Source organism: Aulonocara sp. 'chitande type north' Nkhata Bay, linkage group LG14 (genome assembly GCF_057382095.1).
Source record: "Aulonocara sp. 'chitande type north' Nkhata Bay isolate Kocher_YH1m ecotype deep benthic linkage group LG14, A_spYH_male_GT1.1, whole genome shotgun sequence".
Classification (NCBI taxonomy): Eukaryota; Metazoa; Chordata; class Actinopteri; order Cichliformes; family Cichlidae; genus Aulonocara; species Aulonocara sp. 'chitande type north' Nkhata Bay.
In genome coordinates, this window is record NC_141357.1 from 36,044,719 (window position 1) to 36,067,816 (window position 23,098).

Below are 23,098 nucleotides of genomic sequence, written 5' to 3' on the forward strand. Positions count from 1 at the left end.
TAATCACAGCATGTGCTCAAAACATAATGTTCATTTTATTCCTCAATAAGCCTTCTGGGCTTGGAAACAATACGTCCACTCGCAGTTTTGGGTGGGGAACTTGGAAACTCTGTGGGAGTGACATTTGTACTTTGCATGTCCATCTCACTTTGTCCCTGTGTTTCATCACACTCATTTTGCTGTGTTACGTTTTGGTTGTCCCTTGACTGCCTTAGAAACTTTCTGTTCCTTCTATATGTCTGTCCATCAGGCATCTGAACAACATAAGATCTTGGATGTTCAGATAAACCTGTCACCTGAGCTGGATTCCATACACCCTGTTGCCACATTCTGACAGTGTCACCAACCTGCAGTTGTTTAAGTGCTTTGGTTCCTTGGTTAAAGTATTCTCTCTGTTTCTGTTGTCTTGTTTCTAACAACTGCTGCACTGTCTTAGTGACCATGTGGGGTTTCAATCTTTGCGATGTTGTTGGAAGTCTTGTTCTTATGCGTCGACCCATTAGCAGCTGGGCTGGTGACGCTCCAATGTCCTCCAACGGTGTACTCCTCAGATTCATTAATGATAGATACGGGTCATTCCCCTCGGCTTTTGCCTTTTTTAACAAAAGTTTCACTGTTTGTACTCCTCTCTCTGCCATTCCGTTTGACTGTGCATGGTGGGGGCTCGTAGTGTTGTGACAAAACTCCCACTCTTTTGCAAAGTCTTGGAATTCACGGGAGCTGAACTGTGGTCCGTTGTCTGAAATCACCGTTTCAGGAATCCCGTGTCTGGCAAATTGTGACTTAAGATGAGTGATAACTGTTGCACTTCTTGTGTCTGACTTCAGCCACTCAACCTCAATGAACTTGGAATAGTAATCCACTAAGAGGAGATATTCCTGCTGGTCAAAAGTAAATAGGTCCACACCTATCTTCTGCCAAGGTCTTTCAGGAACACTATGTGGATGTAGTGGTTCTTTGTTCTGTCGTTTCTGGTGAGTACTGCACACATCACAGCAGTTCACCATCTCTGTGATACTCTGTGACATTCCAGGCCAAAAGAGTACTTCTCTCGCTCTGCGTCGGCAGCTTTCAATACCCAAGTGACCCTCATGAATGCGCTTTAGCATTTCTGCTCTCAGTGCTGCAGGAACAATAAGCTGCTCTCCTTTGAACAGAACTCCATCCACTACTGAAATTTGTTCCCTGTAATTCCAATACGCTTGGATTTCTGTTGCAGCTTGGTTTCTTGTTTCTGGCCATCCATCCAGAACTGTCTCTGTAAGTTTAGTCAGTGTCATATCATTCCTTGTTTCCTTTCTGAATTCCTTTAGTTTTGCACTTGTCACAGGTAAGTTGGAAATTACCATGTGCACCTGGTCTTCTATCTCATTATCAGATGAGCTGGTCACTGGCAAATATGCTCTGGATAATGTGTCTGCGATGTACATTTCACTTCCTGGCTTGTACTGTACTTGTACCTGATATTTTTGCAGTCTCATTAGGAGTCTCTGTATTCTTGCTGGAGCACTGCTCAACGGCTTTTTCATTATCACTTCTAGTGGTTTGTGATCTGACTCCACGTTCACTTCTCTGCCATACACATACTGATGGAAACGCTCTGCACCAAACACAATTGCCAACATCTCCTTTTCTATTTGTGCATAACGCTGTTCAGTCTCTGTTAATGAGCGTGATGCATAAGCAACTGGCTTGCCATCTTGTAGTAAGACAGCACCGAGTCCACTTTTAGAAGCATCGACAGATAGTGTTACTGGAAGCTGTACATCATAGTATCTGAGCACAGGAGCTTCAGTAAGAATTGTTTTCAATTTGTTGAATGCGTGCTGATGCTCACCTTCCCACTGCCATGCAGCATCATCTCTGGTAAGGCCGCGTAATGGCGCTGTGTGTTGTGACATGTTTGGAATGAACTTTGCTAGGTATGTCACCATACCCAGAAATCGCTCCACATCTTTTTTGCACTCTGGTGTAGGCATTTTCTTTACTGCCTCTATCTTGCTCTGATCTGGTTTCAAACCATCTGCCGAGAAGATGTGGCCAAGGTATTTAATTTCCTCCAGGCCTACCTTGCATTTGTCTTTGTTCAGCTTAAAATTTTTTGCTCTTGTTCTCTCCAGCACTTGCCTCAGTCTGTCGTCATGCTGTACTTTAGTCTCTCCCCAGATCAAAAGGTCGTCTATGTATGTCTCGACGCCATCAATCCCCTCAAACAGCTGCCTCACTGTCCTGTGGAATACTTCTGGAGCTGAATTAATTCCAAAAGGCAGGCGAAGGAATCTGTAATGACCAAAAGGTGTGTTGAATGTACAGAGACGAGAGCTGGCTTCATCCAATTTAAGTTGCCAAAATCCTGAGCTTGCGTCCAGCACAGTGAAGTATTTGGCCTTTGCCAGTCGGCTCGTTATCTCTTCAACTGTTGGCAACTGGTAGTGCTCTCTCATGACTGCTGTATTGAGATCACGTGGATCTAGGCAGACTCTCAGTCGTCCAGTAGCCTTTTCCACAACGACGATTGGATTTACCCACTGGGTAGGCTCTTCAATTTTTGTAATCACCTCCATTTTTTCCATTCTGTCCAGTTCTACTTTGAGTTTTTCTCTCAAAGTGACGGGGATTTTTCTCGGTGGATGAACTTTTGGTGCCACACTATCATTAATTTGAATGGTGTGTTCTCCCTCAAGGCAACCTATCCCCTCAAACACATCAGCAAATTCTTTGAAGATGTCCATTTCATCACTTTTATTCAGTGCCATCACTCTCTTGATGAGTCCCATTTCTTCACATGTTTGAATTCCCAGAATTGGCTTGGTTTCTGATTTTACGACAATGAACTCCAAAGCAAAACTTTTCTTTTTGTATTTCACTGCCCAAGTGCACTTTCCTTTAACTGCTATTTTGTCTCCGGTGTATGTTGACAACCTGACATTTGTGGGTCTAAGCATTTGCTTATTTCCTATTCTTCGTAGTAGACTGTAGGGAACCACATTGGCTTGTGCACCAGTATCAAGTTTGAATTTCACAGGTTTGTGGCCAACTTTTATTTCTACAGTCCATTCATCTGTTCGTGTCTGTGTTTTTGCATTTACAGCTCCAATGAACAGACTTGCCTGCTGATCCGTAGCTTCATTGGCGACAGTGTGCACTTTTCTCGATCTACACATTCTGGCAAAGTGATTCATTTTCCCGCAGTTCTTGCACTGTTTGCCATAAGCAGGGCATTGGCGTAATGCATGCTTAGTTCCACATCGTTTGCAATTAAACGTGCTTGCTTGGTCTTTGTCGTTCAGTTTCATCTTACTTTGTCTGTCTTTTTTGCATGTCTGCTTATGTCTCACTGCATGTACGTCTTTACTTTCATGTGCAGAGACTTGAGCATTTTGATCCTCCTCATGCATTTGCTTGATTTGAGCTTTTGTGGTCTCAGCTGCAATGCAAAGCTGAACTACTTTTTCGAGAGTAATATCATCTTCTCTTAACAGCCTTTCTCTCATTGCATCCGATGTAATTCCACACACTACCCGATCTCTGATGAGGGATTCTTGCAGTTGTCCAAATTCACATGACTTGGCCCTTAGCTTTAGCTCCGTGATGTACTGGCTAATTGGCATATCCCCTTGCACACACGTGAAAAACTTGTACCTTTCATAGGTTATGTTCTTCTTTGGGCTACAGTATTCCTCAAATTTCTCCATTATTTTCGTCAGCTTATGCTCATCACCATTTTCCGCAAACGTGAAGGTATTATACACTTCAACCGCTTCCTCTCCAGCAACGTGAAGAAATAGTGAAGACTGTACCTTGGGTGGCTTGCTAGCACCTCCTGTAGCCGCGAGATACAGCTCGAACCGTTGCCGAAACCGTCTCCAATTTTCCGAGAGGTTCCCTTGCAGCAAATCAAGTCCAGCTGGCGGCTTAAGCCCTTCCATGTGTGCGACACTCTTCTATAGCCTTATCAGTTCACTTCTGACACCATGTTACGATATTACTTCAGGGAGCAGACATGACACCGTCTTAGGTTTTAGCCATCACTTTTTTATTATCTCCACACCACCCTCCGGTGGCTTCCACATGAACTGCACCTTAAACAACAACTGTTCACTCATATCATGACAATTTGCAGATTGTTTCGGTGAAGTTTAATAAACTCCTTGCTTTCTAAAATATAACAGGACACCGGAGTATATTCTCCAGCGTCTCACACTTCTGATAATCAGCTGTCTGCTTGACAGTTTTAGCTGTGCAAAAACTATAACTTTAATCTCAGCCAAACCGATTTACTCAGGAACAAATAAAATACTAAAGAAAGCCAAACAATAACATTTTTAAGTTATCTAAGTGACTTATATATCATGTTTAACCTGACTAGCGAAAGACGGCGGTGGGTTTGAAAACGATTTGCCGGGAGTCCGGTGTTCTCACGGCTCTAGTTAGCCTTGCCCCCGCCTAGCTAACGAGCTAGTGGGTAACAGACGTCTCCGAAAACGTCGGAGCGCTTTTGAAAATATGTGGTGTCTTGATAAACTGAGCAGATATTTGAGGTTTACACAGCTACATTCTCGCCTGAAAATATGTTAAACGTTTATTTTGTGACCCAGAAAGAATAATAAGAGTAAAGTTAAAACTAACTAGCTGCCGCCATTGTTGACAACTATGCTGGGCTGCGCTATGAATTCTGGGACACAGCTTCTTCTTCTTCGGGGTTTAACGGCAGCTGGCATCCTTGTACATGCAGTGCTGCCATCTTCTGTTTCAGTCCGTTATTACACTCTTAAATCCTACTACTCATTCCTGCGTCCTTTGTGATCTTACAAAGCTTCAAATGATGCGTCGACTATTAAATTAGTCGTCGACGATTTTAATAGTCGACATAATCGTGACTAGTCGACTAATCGTGGCAGCCCTAATTTGCAGTAGGAAAAGATAATCTATGAATCCAGTGATATATCCTTCTTATAAGAAATGTTTCTGTTAAAATATTATTGTGAAGTAGTCACTTCCTGTGAGTTGCGGGAACCGGAAGTTGTGCGCGGGAGAGACAAGACAGAAGGTAACACGGCGGACTTTTCGCAATGTACAACTTTTCTACTGCTGGTTTTACAAGACGTACACGGTAAAAATCATTATGCTGTTATTTGTTTAACACTTGTGCACTTTGTGAAAGGAAATAAGTGGCTGAGATGAATATCATATGTGCTATTGATATTATTTTACTTGTTTCTAGTTTTCACGGTGCTCCATGATTGTGAGAGGAATAAAAGAATTGTGGACATCAGTACGAAGCGTGGATTCTTTCGACCAGAGTAGAAACAGAGGCCGTTTTACTCTCTGAGCTGCAGACTCGATGTGGCACAGGCATGACTCGGGGAAATAGATGACAAGTCTCAATTTCATCAATTTGGCCATACCAACAAACATGCCAAGCCTTGTGGACTTCATCACATCAGGTCATATCATTCATGTAGAGCAATTTGGCAGATGAGTGGATTTAAAAGGAGCAAATGGGAATTCACTTCCTGGTCAGTTTTTTCAATAGAGTAACTAGGGTTGTTCGATATAACGATATATATCGGATGACGATATAAAAACGTCTCTGTTTCATTTTACGCTATCGTTTGTTTCGTGGTGTCGCAAAATAAACTGTTTACGGCAATATTTTTTCACCGTTTTGATGGCCACTGTAGTGGCTATATTAATTTGTTAAAGTTCTCTCTTTCTGTTATATTTAATATAACCACACTGCTAAAAAATAAACCTTAGTCTCAAACGTTAGAACAGGCTTTTCCCCGCAGCACACCGTGTAATAAACACTCACAAAGAAAACAGCGGCCATTACAACTTATGTCTAAAAATGTATAGTTTCATGCATCGGTTAAAACACTCGACTCCAGGTACACGACGCCCAGCTGGAAACACTTCACGCAAGTCGAGCTGCCTGAGATTCACAGAATTTACAGAAAATGTAAAGTTTTTGTGATTTATATTGTTATCGGGCGATAGATGTCTTATGGGATTTTGGTCATATCGCACAGCCCTAAGTGTAACAATGATGCAAATATTAAAACAGAGCAGTGTGATTTAATTAAAAACATACTTTTATATTTTATAGAAACTTGTTCAAAGGAAACACTTTAAGCTCAAATCTTCATTCAGTCCAGCAGATACCCGTCGTTGTTTTTAGTGCCGAGAGAGAGTATGGACCCAACTGCAGACACTGATGAATGGACACTAAGTGTATCTCTGATGGTGGCAGGAACAGAATGCAAGCAGACAGTGACTAAGAACTAAACTAAACCTAAACTAGGAGCAACTACAGAAGCAATACAAAGGAACTAAAAACCTGACAGTCAGAGACATGAAACACAAACCATGAAACCTGGAACACGGAGAAATGCAGCAGGTGATACACAGATGCTCCACACAGATAAAGGGCTTAAAACACACAGGGGTAACGAGGGAATGAGACACAGGAGGAGGGCTGGGAGAAATCACACAAAATCAGGGGAAGCAAAACTGAAAACACAAACATAGCACACGAGATTGTCAAAGTAAAACAGGAAACATGACACAAACCTGACACTGAAACAATGAGAAGTACAGACACGAAAACATAACTTTACTAAATGTGACGTAAGGAACGTAGGGGAAGCACAGACACAGAAATCAAGAGACTGGAAACTAAATAACAATGAAATCAAAGATTATTAATAATTCAAAAACAAAATGATGGGTGACAGATCCAGGACCGTGACAGGAGGAGCTACACAGCAGGGGAGCCGTGCTTGGGTTCATGGTCAGCGAACATCAGGGAGATGAAGGCTGAAGCGATCTGAAGACACTATGACTGGACTGACTCGGTCCTTGTGTGTCTGTGTGAGTCTGTTTGTGTGATTAGTGTTTTCTGTTGTTGCTGTAGATACTAAACTGCAAGAAGCAAAAGAACCACATGAAGCTGACGTCACCTGTCTGACACTGAACACATGAACCAAACTGTCCTAGAGTACATTCACTAATCTTCCATCCAGTTTGTGACGTGAAAAGAGAAACAGGACCAGAAACTACTTGGACTGGTTTCATGCGCCTCATCTTTTACCCATAAAGAAAGCATCAGTACATTATTAGTACATCTCAGAGACACTTTCTTTCTCACAGTCACAGGAAGAGTAATAGATTACATCTCTCACAGTATCTGACCAACCAGCTGCTGTGGAAAGTCTTTTTTAGACACAGAGATGAAACATGTTTGACTGAATGCTGATAAGTGAAAACTGAGAATTTAGAAGGAAATGTTTTCATCTGAGAATCTGATTAAAACTGTCACACTAATCTTTATATTTCTATTTTTTGGACACTCTCAAACAAACAGATCAGATATTCTCTTAAACATGAAGACTTGCTGCTTTCTTTTTAAACCTTTAATTTTTTTATATTTAGTCAGTAAAAACAGGCACAAAGATGATGAAAAAAAGAAGAAAAACTTGCTGGAAAATGTGCAACTTTTTTACAAGAGGATGATGTCAAAACCAACACATGAGAGAGTCCCAGTTTCATCTTTAGCAGGACGAAGTTTATTTAACCCTGTGTTTGGACTGATCACTGTTGGCAATAACATGACCAAAGGTTACTCATTGATCCTAATTATTACATTTCAAACACTATGGATCAACAGGTGCTCATGCAACAAAAGACACAGACTTTATTAATATAATTGTAGATAATATAGGACCTAAATATATGCATCTTGTGATTTAAACATGTAGGTTAAAACACTTATAAAACGATGTAGGTATATGTAGTGTATATGAGTATATATGATTACAATAGAATAGAATAGAATTCAACTTTATTGTCATTGCACATGTCACAAGTACAAGGTAACGAAATGCGTTTGCATCCATCCAGAAGTGCTTTAGCCATAATATAGATATATTACAAAATATATATTAGCAATAATATAGATATATTACAGAGTATATATAGATATTATATGCAAAGTATATATGTGAGTATTTATGATTATATGTCCAGTGTATACAGGTATATATATCATAATAAAATCCACAACAATTGCAGCAATTTCCCAACTCTCTGTGAAGGGTACTCATGGCCATTGATCAAATTAGTGGTTGTTGATCAATAATCATGACAATTTGCATATTAATGATCAAGGAACTGACCTCATAGCCCATTGTTCATTCAGTGGGCTAGTTTCAGTCATGTGCAATTGTACTGTTTATAAGGTTGGGGAAACCTGCAGTTAGCTGAGACTGAAGAAGTCACTTGGATGAGTGACGAAACGTTTCTCCCACTGAACATGCTGCGTCCAGATGAGCAGAATCAACTTGGGATGTACTTTACTGGATGATTGCGCGTGCACCAAAACAATAACAAAATACATTTTCCAGGAGATATGATAATGATTCACATCAGAGTGAAGAACTAATAAATTTATCCTAGATCTACCTGATCACTGACTGATAGAATGGATAAGATTATAAATTAAAATCATATAAAACAAACAAAAAAAAACCCACTTTAGAATTACCTTTTAAATGAAATATGAGCACAAATAAAACATTTATCTTAGATATAAGTCAAAGGATTAAAAAAAGGCAAAATGTTTAAAAAAATATAATCATGTGAGAGACATAACATGTAATAATAATAATAATAATAACAACAACAACAATAATAATAATAAGCATATTAAGTGTGTGTCTGAGCTGAAAGCTGCTCTCCTCTCCTGGTTTTCTGTATCACACAGACCACAACAACACAAAGCATCACCTGCAGACCGCTGAGCAGTATCCACCTGACTCTGTAGAAGGTCGAGTAAACCCCAAAGGGCTCTCTGTGGATCAGAACTGTTTTTTCTGCTGACACACACGGACCATATGACTCTAAAACTGCACACCAATACTCTCCTGCATCTTCCAGTGAGACATTAGAGATTATCAAGCCTTTATCTGACAGTTTCATTCTGTTTTGTGGAATTTGAACAATTTTGCCTTCTGTTTGGATCGACTTCATAAACCACAAAAGATTCGTAAACTGTCCACTCTTCGCTGAACATCTGACGGTGACATTATCTCCCTCTGAGAAGACCCCTACCGCAGGTGGACCAAATTTGGGGCACACTATAAGCTGGTACTGCTTTTTTAAGGTTTGACTTTGACAGGTGTACCAACCTGAATTCTTTAACATCAGTGATGGAAACACCAACGAGTAGTTTCGACTGATTTCTCTGTAAGTTTTGGTGTGAGCGTCAAACTTCCGCCAAATCGGGGGCTGATCATCAATGAAGGGACACTGCAGCACCACTGTCTCTCCCATCGAGTGATAGATTGTGTTTGTTTGTGTGATCACTCGTACAGAGTTACCGCTCACACACTGCTGTTGCTTCATAACCAGGCAGATGTAAAATGTGTGGACTATGAAGTTAGACACATGAAGAGTTGACATGTTGGTCAGCTCCTGGAAACGTAGCCTTGCAGCATTCTTCCCCAAAGTCAAACTGATCCTGGAAGTTCCTGTATATATGTCATCCAAATTTGTCAATTCATAATTGATCCACTGGGCCGTTAGTTTGTTGCCTGCTCCCTTACATTGTTTATTCAGTATTGCTTCAAGACTTGTAATATCACTTGTTTTTTTACTTAATGTGCTGCACACAGTCAGGTTGATGTTTCTCTCATATGTCACGTTGCCCTGAGTCCAGCACACATCTTGGTACAGTCCAGAATCCGAGTGGGTCAGCTGATGGAGAGTAAATGAAGAAGAACCATTTAATGCTGAATATAAGACTCGTCCTGTCACGTCTTCATGTAATGTGGGGACTCTCTTCCCAAAGTGAGAAATGTTCCACAGGACCAGAGTATCTTCACCAACATGTTTGGAGGTTTTGCAGGAGCTGTTGTGATCTGGGAGCTTGAATTGAAAAAAGCTTCCTTCCTTGATTATGGCGATAATTTCTTCTGCATGAATGTTGCTGATGAGAGTGAACAGCAGGGAGAAGCAGAGCTGTGCGACTGCAGCCATCCTGCTCAGAGGTCTCCTGGTGAGTGTCGGACAAACACTGACACTGCTCGCTTCATGAGCTTCCTGTTTGTGGTTGGAGGAGGAACGCCACTTCTTTATCACATCATCAAGGAACACTGAAGCATTGGGCTCAGTATCAAGCGCTCTGTCTGCTTAATGTGTGGATGTTACAAAACCTTTTACAGCTCAAACAAGAAAAGCTGACATTTTATTAAAAGCTTCTAAATCTCAGAGACACTGAACCTAAAGCTGAACTCCTTTGGACCCCAAACAGGCAATAAACCAGGGAGGGTCGTTCCATATAAACTCATGACATCTGAAACCTCAGGATCAGCTGATTTGTTGAGAAATAACAGTACACTGTGATGAGTTCAATCAGCCTTCACACCTGACAGCAATCAAGCAGTCTCCAGCATTTAACACCAGCACTCACAACAGACCTCCGCCAGATCTTCAGCTAACTCGTTTACCTGCCTGGTCATCATGCTTCACAGACGGAACAATACTCACCTCTGTCTGGATGCAAGTTTTCTGCTGTCAGGTTACGTATCGTGGCACTTCACTTGCCTGCCTCCCTGCCAGAGCTGTTGGACCACGTACATTCTGGAGTCTCTGGATCACTTCTCACCCGGACCCCTTGGACTCCCTCCTCCCATGTCGCCTTTACCTGCAATGCTGACTCTTTGTACTTCCACCCGGGCCCCTTAAATTCAGGAAGAAACATTTTCACTGGGAGAAAAGTATGTGGTCGGGTCTGTTATTCCTATGCCACAGCGACTAACAAAACTACAAACAAGAGCTAGGCAAGGGCTTAAGCCATGAAAAGACAAAACTGAAAACCAAAAAGGAACAACTGATTAATTAGAAAACTAAAGAGCAAAACATAAATCCTTTCTGAAAACCCAAACAGACCATGAAATCATAAAAAAACAGAAAAAGCTAGGTTCAAGTTCCAGGGACACCAAAAGATAATTCACTGGAAAAAAACGTCAAAAAGTGTATTTTCAGTAAACTTTTAAGGGTCATATGACGATGTGCGATAGATGGCTGCTCCAAACAAGTCATAGCATATGAAAGGTCTCCTTTTAAGTTACATTTTAAACCGAGGCTCATCAAACTGAGATTCTTTCTCAATTATTTTCAAATTACTCATATTTCATTATTCTAAGAAAATGTCCCAAAAAGGATTTGTAACATCATCTCTGTGCCTGTTTTTACAGACAAACATACACATTTAAAAAAAAAGAAGGAATAAACAAATCTGCATTTTTAAGAGAATATCTGATGTGTTTGCTAAAGTGAGACCAAATTTAAAAAATACAAAGATTAGTGTGACAGTTTTAATCAGATTAAAACATTTCCTTCTAAATTCTTGGTATTAATAATAATAATAATGTAATAACGTATACTTTATTGATCCCCGTGGGGAAATTCCTCTCTGCATTTAACCCATTCACTTTCCACAGCAGCTTGTTGGTCAGATACTGTGAGCGATGTAATCTATTACTCGTCATGTGACTTCCAGAGAAAGAAGTTGTCTCTGAGATGTACTAATAGTGTACTAATGCTTTCTTTGTGGGTAAAAGATTAGGCACATGAAACCAGTCCAAGTAGTTTCTGGTCCTGTTTCTCATGTCACAAACTAGATGGAAGATTAGTGAATGTACTCTAGGACAGCGGTCCCGGGCCACGGACCGGTACTAGTCCGTGAGTCGTTTGGTACCAGGCCACAAGAGTTGAGGCTCGTGGGTGAGTATCCCCTGACTGAGCATCAGTTTCATGTCCAGGTGAGGCCTTTTCCCTTATTTCAGCTGGTAAAACATCTGGAATGTTTGTTTCAATGACCTGTAAAAGAGAAAACATCCAGTCAGTGTTACTTATTTGGGTGAAAATGTCGATGTCAGAGCAGAATCGTCAGACTGCTTTGAGCTGACAGGAAATACGCAACACATCAGACCTTAAAGTGGGCTTCACCCCCCTCCCTACCTCACGGTTATCTTTGTTTCATGTTGATTTCATATGAAAATAAATCAGTAGTGAGCTGGGACACAACAAACAGGTTAAAGCATATTTAAGTGTCCCTGCAAACCTGTGACCACTCTTTTAAAATGAAGACAACACTGCAGTCAGAAATCTCCTGTTCAAGCACCGTAACAAGCAAAAAAGAAACAAAACAAACGTTGGTCCAACCAAAATTCAGGTGGACAATGGGACAGACAGAGGTTGCAGCACAGTCTGGAGCATTGGAGCTCACTAACTCCATCATATGCCAAAAATCTCACCAGGTACCACCAAAAACCCGACTACACCCAGTGAACACACCAGCTGCTCCCAGGAAACCCTACAGACGACAGCAGGGTAAAATACCATCAACACAATATCTAAAATCACACAAAAAGAAAAAAAAACCCCAGAAACAGTTAAAAACTCTACTGTATGCATATTCACATTCAATGTAGATTATTAGAATTATTATATTAAAAACATTCACTGTGTTTTAAAGAAAATGCATTAAGAAACAGATTATATTAGATTTCAAATTCAACATTTCAAATATAACAAAGTGGCGATTTTAAAGCAGCAAAATTATTATATCTCTACAGTTTAAACATTTAATAATCTTTCTTTGCACAGAGTGATTAGTCAAACAACTTAAATCATCATAAATACTTTTTAAAAAATATTTATCACTTTATTTTTTTATTCTTATTACTTTATTATTATAGCACTAGAAATAAATAGTAAGGGAAGGATTCTGGATCAGCACCATGAACCAAACTTGTGGCCATTGTATTTGCAGTGTTCTGGAGAAAGTATCTCACTTTATGTGCGTGTGTGTATTTTTGTGTTACATTCTTAGCCTACCATTGTATTTCTTTGCATTTTATTGTTATCTCATACCACTTGTTTAGTCAGACTTTAATCAGACTTATGGACTTTTTAATGTCTGCAGTCTCAGATCAACACAGCCCTGCCCTCCAGCACTATCGGCAGCAGGAGCAGCAGCAACCCCTCAACAGCAACATTGTACCCCATCAGGTAAAACATAGGCTGTGTTTGCTTTGTATTGTTCCCACCTGAGATCAGAGTCCCAGTGCTCCGGGTGCCCAAGAACCAGCCGGTACCCGGCAGAAGCCCCACCCCACATGTCTATTGGAGATAAAAAGTAAAAGTTTAAGTGTGGTTAAGTGTCCAGTGTTCTTCATGTCATGATGTTGCTGAGCATCCACAGAGGCTGTGGATGCTCCAACTGCACCAGTGTGGTTTCAATTTCTGCAGCTGAAAGAAAATGAAGATGTAATTTCATGGCACAAATCAGTGGTGAAACAAACTGTAGGAAGTATGTGTTTGTAAGAAACTGACCATACAGCCTGTTGTTCACCAGTGGTGAACCAGTGGTTCGGGTGCCCGAAATCCCGCGGGAGGGAACTGCCCGGGCTAACTGGACGTCGCCAGGCCGCTGAGCAATCGCGCTCCTCGGAGTCCAACTCCTGTCCTAGATAATTTAAATACATTTAAAAGCACCACTATGGACTCTAACTGCCAGTTTAATTATCTGGTGCCCGAGTCTAACCCTGCTAATCAATTTGGGAATGAAATCCCTTAACCAAATGCCCTAATATAATCTCTTTTCTTGACTGACGTCACACTCGACACACATAACACACCAACTTCAAACACACGTCACATCAACTTTTGAAATTCACCCCAGCATTAATCACAATAAATTTTGTCAATCAAATATTCCCCAAACTTTTGCTTTTATCACCAATGACCCAAAATCACCACGGGCATTTCACCAGAAAATCCACTGAGTGGGCATTTAATTTATCTTGATTTCTAATTCAGCACCTTTTAGATATTTACTTTAATCAATAGGCGGTGCCTTACCTTTCTATTAAGGGCCCGCCACTCAGTCGACCTGCTGGCTCTTGTCCATCCATTTGATGACCACTGGACCTCGGCCTCCTTCGTCCGATCCACCAAACAACCTCCTTCCTCAATCTGGGTCAACGGCACCAAAAAACTGTCCCGATTCGTGATTGAGATGTGAGACAAACGACCACTGGCGTCAAAACAATGATTTTATTAAACACAAGTGTGGAAAGAAATACACCATCACAATCCTCAGGATAAATCTCTGCTAAAAAGCACACTTCAAATGATTTTTATATGTCAGGGTTTTACGCCCCCTCTTGCGTCAAGCAGATACATAACATGCATAAATAACAGTCACCACAGTTCTTTTGTTGACGACCTTTAACACACTCAAAGAGACATTTTCACCGTCTCCACGCCAGGTGCTTCTTGTTGATCTTCTTCTCGCTTATCTCTGGAACATCAGGAGCACATTCTGCAAAAACTGTTGCTTATGCAGCCACAAAGTGCAGTTACGAGCAAATTATGTCTTAACTCTAACCTAGAAATTTATATCCTTATAAAATGATCTAATTCCCACAGAGTACAGAGTCAAAACTTGGTCCTAAAACTTTTCACTCAGCCCTCACACTGACCGTTTACAGTCCCACTTGTTGCTCCTCAGAGCAGAAATGAAATGAACTGAGTATTGCAATATGCTTTTAAAAAAATGTCCTTTATGCACACTTCGACTGGGACGGCTCGTGATCTGAAGGTAAATAACATTTTGTGTTCTTCAGCTCATTGTTCAGGTCAGCTGTTCAAATGCATTTAGTGTTTATAGGGTGGAACAGTTTGTAGTAACGCCACGCTCCTCTTGATGAATCGGCACCTGAGTCCTAATCCTCAGACCCTTTGCACAGTGCTCAGCAAATTCTACCCAAAGAGTTATTTGTGATATGAACAGCATGTTGATTTTTCTTCAGCCTCCTCATTTTTCTGAGTTTCATTTACTGTTTTCAGATCATTTTGGTTTGGTCTGTTAGGCTTTCCCTCACGCTCCATCCTCGGGATTTTGGAGTTTCTCATTTGTGCTGAAGTGAACTGGCTGCAACTGGCTGTAAAAAAAGATCGTTAGGTCACCCTTAATAAGTCTTTCACACATCATATAACATTAAATACATCTTATTTCCTTATATTTACCTGCTGTGATTCAGTGAGACTCCTTTCCTCCTCCCTTCTTATGGGTTATGTGACTGCAGTAAAATTCCTTAAATCCAGCTGCTGAACTGTACTGAAGTAAAAATGAATCCTAAAGGTTGGAACTCAGAAAAGGGCATTATTAATGCAAACTGATTATATCGAGCCGTAAACACACCTGACTTTATATAGATCTGTGTTCTTCATGTAAAGCAACAACTCAACAAGAAGCAGTTTTTATTCCAGCAGTGTGATGTTCAGAGTTCAACAGTGAGCTTAGAAACTGTTAAAACTCCAAATATGACAGCAGGTTTTGGCATGAATAGGAAAATACAGTTAGAATGAACATTTCCATGATCTGTGTCACTTTATTTATTGTATTGATCGTTTTTATGAATGGAGGTCCGCTGCAGTGAATTATGGAACAGCATTTTCTCGTCTCCTTTCATAAAGGATGCTCCAGTGTTTCCTAAAGGAGGCAACAAAGGAAGCACTGAAGCTCCTTTCCTCAGTATTCAGAGAATTAAACGGCTCTGTTTATGGCTGCCAGGTAGCTATTTCTCCGAGTCACGTCTCTCAGTTAGGAACGTGACTATGAAAAATAAACTGTTGAAACGCACCCGTGTGCACTTCAGTTCCCTGATGTTGGCTGACCATGAAGTCAAACATGGCTCTCCTGGCTCTCTGTAACATGATGCAGCACAACCTCAATTCACAACATTCAGCCTGTTGTTTAGATATTTTTATTTCAGAAATGATTCCTAACAAAAATGGAGAATATAAAAACACAATCAAAGCAGTCAAGTCCATATTATGAAGTGTTTGCTGTATCAGACAATCATGTTTCCAGTCTGCTGCATCACAACAATTGAAATGCAAATATAAATGATTCACAACAATGAAAACAATATAGTGCAGATAAACATGGTGCTGTAATGAATCTGCTCTTAAACACAATAACAAAATACATTTTCCAAGAGAGATGATAATGATTCACATCAGAGTGAAGAACGAATACATTTACAACTGGTTTCTAACATTTCTTATAGATCGAACTGATCACTGATAGAAACAGAAGAATATTCAAAATGATACTCTGAGAGATACATGAATGAGATATGGATAAACATCAAATCACATAAAACACACAAAATCACAAAATCATTATAGTTGAAATACAATATCAGCAAAGATAATATACATATAAGTGACAAGATAAAATCATAATCAGATAGAGCCCGAGCCGTCCAATCAGGTCAGAGTACAGATTCACATCTACAATAATATTTTTGTTTGTTTTGTTTTCATCTTGTTGTATGTATAATAATAATAATGATGGTATTATTATCATTATAAATGCTGATAAGCATATTAAGTGTGTGTCTGAGCTGAAAGCTGCTCTCCTCTCCTGGTTTTCTGTATCACACAGACCACAACAACACAAAGCATCACCTGCAGACCGCTGAGCAGTATCCACCTGACTCTGTAGAAGGTCGAGTAAACCCCAAAGGGCTCTCTGTGGATCAGAACAAATGCTTCTGCTGACACACACTCATCCTGTGACTCAGAACCTGTACACACATACTCTCCTGCATCTTCCAGTGAGACATTAGAGATTATCAGGCTGTCACGGGAACAAGTGATTCTATTGTCACTGCAGAACTTATCATCGTACACAATTTTACCTTCTGTTTGGATCGACTTCATGAACATAAAGTCCGAAGTACTATTTTCCCAATCATCAGAGCATCTCATAGTGACTTCATCTCCCTCTGAGAAAACCTTTACTGCAGGTGGACCAAATTTAGGGCACACCAAAAGCCAGTACGCGTGCATTACTTTTTCACCTGAACAGCTGTAGATACCTGAATCATTTAACATTAGTGATGGAAGTACCAGCGAGAAGTTTTGACCAACTTCTTGATCAATATTGTAGGCAACTGCCTCCCTCCACCAAACTGGGGGCTGGTCATGAATGGGGTCCATGAAGGGACACTCCAGCACAGCTGTGTCTCCCTCTGAAGCATAACGTAGCTTTGTATGTTTGGTCAAACTTACAGAGTAAGTGCTCACACACTGCTGTTGGTTCATCACCAGGCAGATGTAAGACGTTGGTTGTGTGTTGACATGAAGAAGTGATGCGTTTGTCACCTGCAGGAAACTTTCTTGGACTTTATTCACCTTCAAAATTCTGTCTTTGAAACTCGTCCTGAGTAGTTGTAGTAGTACTTCAAAACTACTCAGCCCGGCTTGTTGCCACTCCCCGTAATGTCTGATCCAACGCACCGTCAGATTCTCACCTGCTCCTTTACATTGTACGTCTACAGTAGAATCAGAAGCTATGATAGATTCTTCCTGCCATACTGTCTTGCACACAGTCAGGCTGATGTTTCTCTCATATGTCACGCTGCCCTGAGTCCAGCACACATCTCGGTACAGTCCAGAGTCTGAGTGGGTCAGGTTGTTGAGAGTAAATGAAGGAGAACCATGAAATGTCTCAGGAAATGAGAGTCGTCCTGTCAGGTCTTCATGTACTGTGAAGTTTCTGTTCCAGGGGTCAGAGATGTTCCACAGGACCAGAGTATCTTCACCAACACGTCTGGAGGTGATGCAGAAGCTGTTGTGATCTGGGAGCTTGAACTGTAAAGAGCCTCCTTCTTTTCTTATGGCGATAAATTCTTCTGCATGAATGTTGCTGATGACAGTGAACAGCAGGGAGAAGCAGAGCTGTGCGACTGCAGCCATCCTGCTCAGAGGTCTCCTGGTGAGTGTCGTACAAGCACTGACACTGCTCGCTTCATGAGCTTCCTGTTTGTGGTTGGAGGAGGAACGCCACTTCTTTATCACATCATCAAGGAACACTTTGAAGCATTTGGCTCAGTATCAAGTGCTCTGTCTGCTTAATGTTACAAAACCTTTTGCAGCTCAAATAAGAAAAAAATTATTAGAAATTTGTAAATCTCAGAGACACTGATCCTAGAGCTGAACTGCCTTGGACCCCAAACCAGCAAGAATCAGCTGATTTCTTTGTGTGCAATAACTGTAGTATATTTTTTTAAAAGCCATAAAATCTTAATATTAAGAATAGGGATGGGTATCGTTTAGGTTTTATCTGATACCGGTGCCAAATCGGTACTTTTGAAACGGTGCCGGTGCTCAAACGGTGCTCAAACCGGTGCTTAAAGATTGGAGAACACAAAATTGGTCCAAAAACCTCTCATGTTCAGCTGTTTTTTGTAAAAAGATAACAATGTTAGCCTTTTCTGCAGCTATGGGGCATATATGGTATCACTCTTGGCTGGAAGCAGTGCTTAAACAATGGAAAAAACACAAACTTTGTCCTAAACCTCTCATGTTTAACTGTTTTCCACTTTTTCTTTGGTCATTTTAGCCTTTTTGGCCAGGGTGAAGGGAGTATCTGCCATCAAACAAGAAGACAGCCGCATGTAGCTATGATGATGTTTGCTAGTTCACCTTACATGCATTAATGTAATAACGTGTTTAGCCTACTCAACGTAAATTACACACGAACAACATTAAGCTACTCACGCAGAGAAGAACGGCTGCTGCTGCCATCATCATCCGTCATTATTTCTGCTACACTGGCAGGGCTAGGGGCCAGGACTCTCCTCTTTGTGTTTTTGGGGGATGTTGCATAACAGGCAACCCACCCGCAGTAGATGAGCTCGGTATGAGGTCTCACAGCAAGCTATCAAATACGGCGCATTTCTGGGCTTTTAAAAAAAACGCTATGCGTCGCCAGCTGTTTCATCGGATTCTTGGTGTTACCTCCTTTGACAGTATCACAATATCAGCTTAAAGCACTTGTTGCAGACTGCTGAGTTTGCATATTTTGCTGTGAAGTACAGCCAGACTTTGACCGCTTCGCCTTGGGCATTTTTAATCTGTAGCTCTGCTCAACGAACGTACCTGGGCCCGCCTACTATCCTCGGAAACGTAAAATGATTGGCTAGAAGTGTATCACAGCTCAGGAAAAAAAAGCACCGAAATAAAGCACCGAAATGTGCGCTGCTTTTCGGTCTGGTTACGGTACCCATCCCTAATTAAGAATATTGGTTTAAATTTTTCAAATTTTGAATTTGCATTATTTTTCATATTTAGCACAGCCGCACCAGGTTCATGTCTGTGACGTACAGTAACAGAAACCAGCATTGGTACTCAAATTCAAATTCAAATTCAAATTTTATTTGTCACACACACGACCATACACAGTATGACATGAGGTGAAATGCTTGTAGCTGTGCAATGCCCGACCATTAAATGACAGTGGTTTTACAGTATTTACAATTTACAGTTTTCTACAAAAATTTACAGATTAACTTTTACAGTAAAAAATGTGCAAATAGCAGAAAGAGATTATAAAGATTATAAATTATAGGAAGTGTGCATAAAGAAAAACCAGAGTGCGTGTGGTGATGTGATATGTGTGGGAGAGTCCAGTCCTACACCTGGTTCAGGGCCCGCATAGCCTGGGGGAAGAAGCTCCTCCTCATTGTGTGGATGCTTTAAGCACTATTAAAATATTAAGCTTAATTTGTCCCATTGAAATGAATGGGAAACTTCTGCAATTCTGCTAAAATTTGCTTGTTTCTGAAACTTAACTACTTCCTCATATTTTCACGTAGAACAAGCATTCAAACTTTAAAATGTTCACAAATTATTGGGCTATTCATGTGTGATTCAGCTTTTTCAAATCTTTTACCGTTTTACTTTTATGCCTCTTAAAGTTTTGAGTTGCACAATTGTGATTTTTCACAAAATACATGCGTTGTTATGGTTGCTATGCTCTTGGCTTCCAGTGTGCCACTGAAGCTTTTGCAGTCTTCTCTTCATGTCCGAACAACTGTTTGCTACTTGCTCAATTTTCACTCAACTTCCACAAATTATACATCAAAACGTAGGTATTTTTGCTGGCTTTCAGGAAATGTCACTATCATTGTTGTGGGATTTATAGAATTTTGGCAAATCTCCTCAGACCAACACAAACTCTCAAAACTCTGCATAGAAAGTCAATGGAGAGCTTGTTCAAAATCATCGCTGGATTTCTGTAATGAGAGGCATATTTGAATCGTCATATCTCCTTAACGAAGCGACTTTAAGACATGAGGCTTGTCCCGGTATATCTTCAGACACTCCTGACGCTCACAATTCAAGAATTTCTTTCTCACCTATTACCGTTCTGAAATGAGTTGGACTTGTTTGAGGGTAGGAAATTCGTCCGTCGCACAGATTTCTTCAGATTTCAAACTCTGGAAATGAACCACTTTTTTCTCTCGTCATAACTTTTTGTTGGATTTCCACAGAGACCTGAAAATTTCCATGACTGTTCACCAAAGCCTGCTGTCTCTTACGGTGAAAGAATGATATCAATGCTCCAAATAGATTTCGAGTTACAAAGCGTTGTTTGAGGGCAAGTCAAGGCAGTTTTTGCTTCACTCTACTCAGTTATGGTGCATTACAAGTCAAATATCTTTAATAATTCATATTTTAATGATAAATTGTTAACACTGGAAGATTCCCCCATCTCTTCTGAACAAAACGGTGTAAGAATGACCGCTCTAGCCCCTACGGTTAGGAAATTATGGTCATTTGTTTGAGGGGAGTCGTCACTATGAGAAATAGACTGCAATAATCCTGTGCCTCTCTGTGCTGCCTGTGTAAACAGATGCACCTGTTTTGGCGGGAAAACGTAAACAGCCACTCTGATTGGTGGATTCAAATTCAGCAGCTCCCAGGCTGACCTAGAAACTTACTTCTCTCTCCCTGTGTGTGTGTGTGTGTGTGTGTGTGTGTGTGTGTGTGTGTGTGTGTGTGTGTGTGTGTGTGTGCGTGCGTGTGAGAGAGAGAGAGAGAAAGGCTTTTAATGGGATGATCTCATTCTAAGATTCAAATTCAATATATTTAGACTGGTTGACTGAATTGGATCTTGTGTGTGTGTCTCTCTGTGCATGTGTGTTTCCTTCTGTGTACATATTTCTGATTGTGTGGCTGTTATATATTTTTTTTGCTGATTTTTTTCATTTAACAAGTATATTTGAGGGACTCTCAGCATGTTCATCATTTTTTCAGCTGTCCATTTTGCTTTTCCAATTTTTCTGTTTAACTTATTACTATTGTGCTAAATCAAACTATTTCTGCTATTTTATAAGATTTGTGCTTAATATACTATTTCTGCTTTTAATAGGATTTGTGCTTAATATAGTATTTCTGCTTTTTATAGGATTTGTGCTTAATATACTATTTCTGCTTTTTATAGGATTTGTGCTTAATATAGTATTTCTGCTAAATGTAGTATTTATGCTTAATCATACTATTTCTATATATTTCTGCCAGGCAGCCAATCCTCTGTGCGAACTCAGACACATATCACATATCAGGGCCTGCACGGCTTCCCAGCCAGCCAATCATGTCTGAGGTCTTCCGTTTCCTCTCTCGTCATATCTCAGCGACGGTTGTACAAAGCGCAATGAAAATCGCAGTCAAAGTACACCAAAGTCCGCTGATTCACCCAGCACAAGAAATATGCCTCTAGTCCACCTAGTTTTTGAGTTACACAACGTTTTGTAACTCCAAAAAACTGCGTTTTTCGCCTCTCACCGCGATCTAATTCTGACTCCTCATCACCCTGTTTTTCAAGACGGCTCCTCTCTTTCCCAGTGGCGCAGTTGGTAATGACACAGGTCTGCAAGCCAAAGATCGTGGGTTCGATTCCACCTTGGTCAACATGTTTTTTTCCCTACAAATTAATACACTGTCACAGACCAGTAATTCATATTCATCATTTATTACAATTCTGCAAACTGTTATGATTTTACCAGCTTTTCTAATATGGACCTCACATTCTTAACACTCCATGGCACAAATACTCTTCCCTTTAGGCTCTGTGTATGTGTGTGTGTATCAATATTTCTCCCATTTTAAAGTATTACTCCTCTATAATTGTATTTCTGTTAAATCAAAGTACTTTTACTACATCTTAGTACTTCTGCTCAATCATAGTATTTCTGCTAAATCATAGTATTTCTGCTACTTTTTGGTACTTGTGCTAAATACAGTATTTCTGCTAAATCATACTATTTCTACTATATTATATTTTTCTTTCTAAATATAGCATTTCTGCTATATAATTGTATTTATGCTATGTTATAATATTTGTGCTAAACCAGAGTATTTGTGCTGAAACATAGTATTTCTGCCAAATGATAGTATTTCTGTCAAATTATAGTATTTGTGCTAAAACATAGTATTAATTTAAAATTACAATATTCATAGTTCATCACAGTGTCTCTGGTAAATCACAATATTTCTGCTAAGTTCTGCTATGCTATTGTATTTCTGCCAAGTATTATGTTTCCTCTAAGATATTGCAGTTCTGCTAAGTTATTACATTTTAGCAAACTTCTTTTGCTTCTGCAAAGTTTTTACAATTTCTGCAACTTTTCAGCTTTTTCAGCTAGTTTTTGCAGACAGCTTCAGCTTAAAGCATCCACACTGCATTTTCGCAGGAAATGCAAATTTTTCTAGTTGTCTCTGTTTTGGTCTTAAGGGAGCGGAAGCGCTTCCCAGACCTCAACAGTGAGAAGAGTCCATTGTTGGGATGGGAGAGGTCCATCATAATCTTCCTGGCTTTGGTCTTGCACCGCTTGGTGTAGATGGACAGCAGGTCTGGGAGCTCGGCTGAGCGCACCACTCTTTGCAGATCTCGTCTGTCCTGCTTGGTGCTGTTCCCAAACCAGGTGCAGATGTTTGCTGTCAGGACGCTCTCGATGGTGCAGGAGTAGAAGTTCTTGAGCACCTTCAGTGGCAGATAGAAGTCTCTGAGTCTTCTGAGGAAGAAGAGATGCTGACGGGCTTTCTTAACCAGGGTGTTGATGTGACAGGACCATGACAGGTCCCGAGTGATGTGGACACCCAGGTATCGGAAACTGTCCACTCTCTCCACTGGCGTGCCACTGATGATGAGGGGCTTGTAATTCCTCAC

At 40.4% G+C, this 23,098-nt stretch overlaps 2 protein-coding genes across 2 annotated transcripts; both read right to left on the reverse strand.

Annotated features, from left to right (window-relative positions):
* Positions 1-8,360: 8,360 nt before the first annotated feature.
* LOC147315131 (uncharacterized) lies at positions 8,361-10,058 on the reverse strand. Its single transcript, XM_086260323.1, has one exon. It carries the CDS (start codon positions 10,036-10,038, stop codon positions 8,707-8,709), a length of 1,332 nt encoding a protein of 443 aa, XP_086116449.1. The 5' UTR covers positions 10,039-10,058; the 3' UTR covers positions 8,361-8,706.
* Positions 10,059-16,448: 6,390 nt separating this feature from the next.
* Positions 16,449-17,929, reverse strand: LOC147315132 (fibroblast growth factor receptor 3-like). The gene has a single exon (XM_086260324.1). It carries the CDS (start codon positions 17,839-17,841, stop codon positions 16,468-16,470), a length of 1,374 nt encoding a protein of 457 aa, XP_086116450.1. The 5' UTR covers positions 17,842-17,929; the 3' UTR covers positions 16,449-16,467.
* Positions 17,930-23,098: the final 5,169 nt, after the last annotated feature.

Excerpts from the sequence above, each read along its gene's own strand:
- LOC147315131 (XM_086260323.1), bottom strand. The coding sequence starts at position 10,038 with ATGGCTGCAGTCGCACAGCTCTGCTTCTCCCTGCTGTTCACTCTCATC.
- LOC147315132 (XM_086260324.1), bottom strand. The coding sequence starts at position 17,841 with ATGGCTGCAGTCGCACAGCTCTGCTTCTCCCTGCTGTTCACTGTCATC.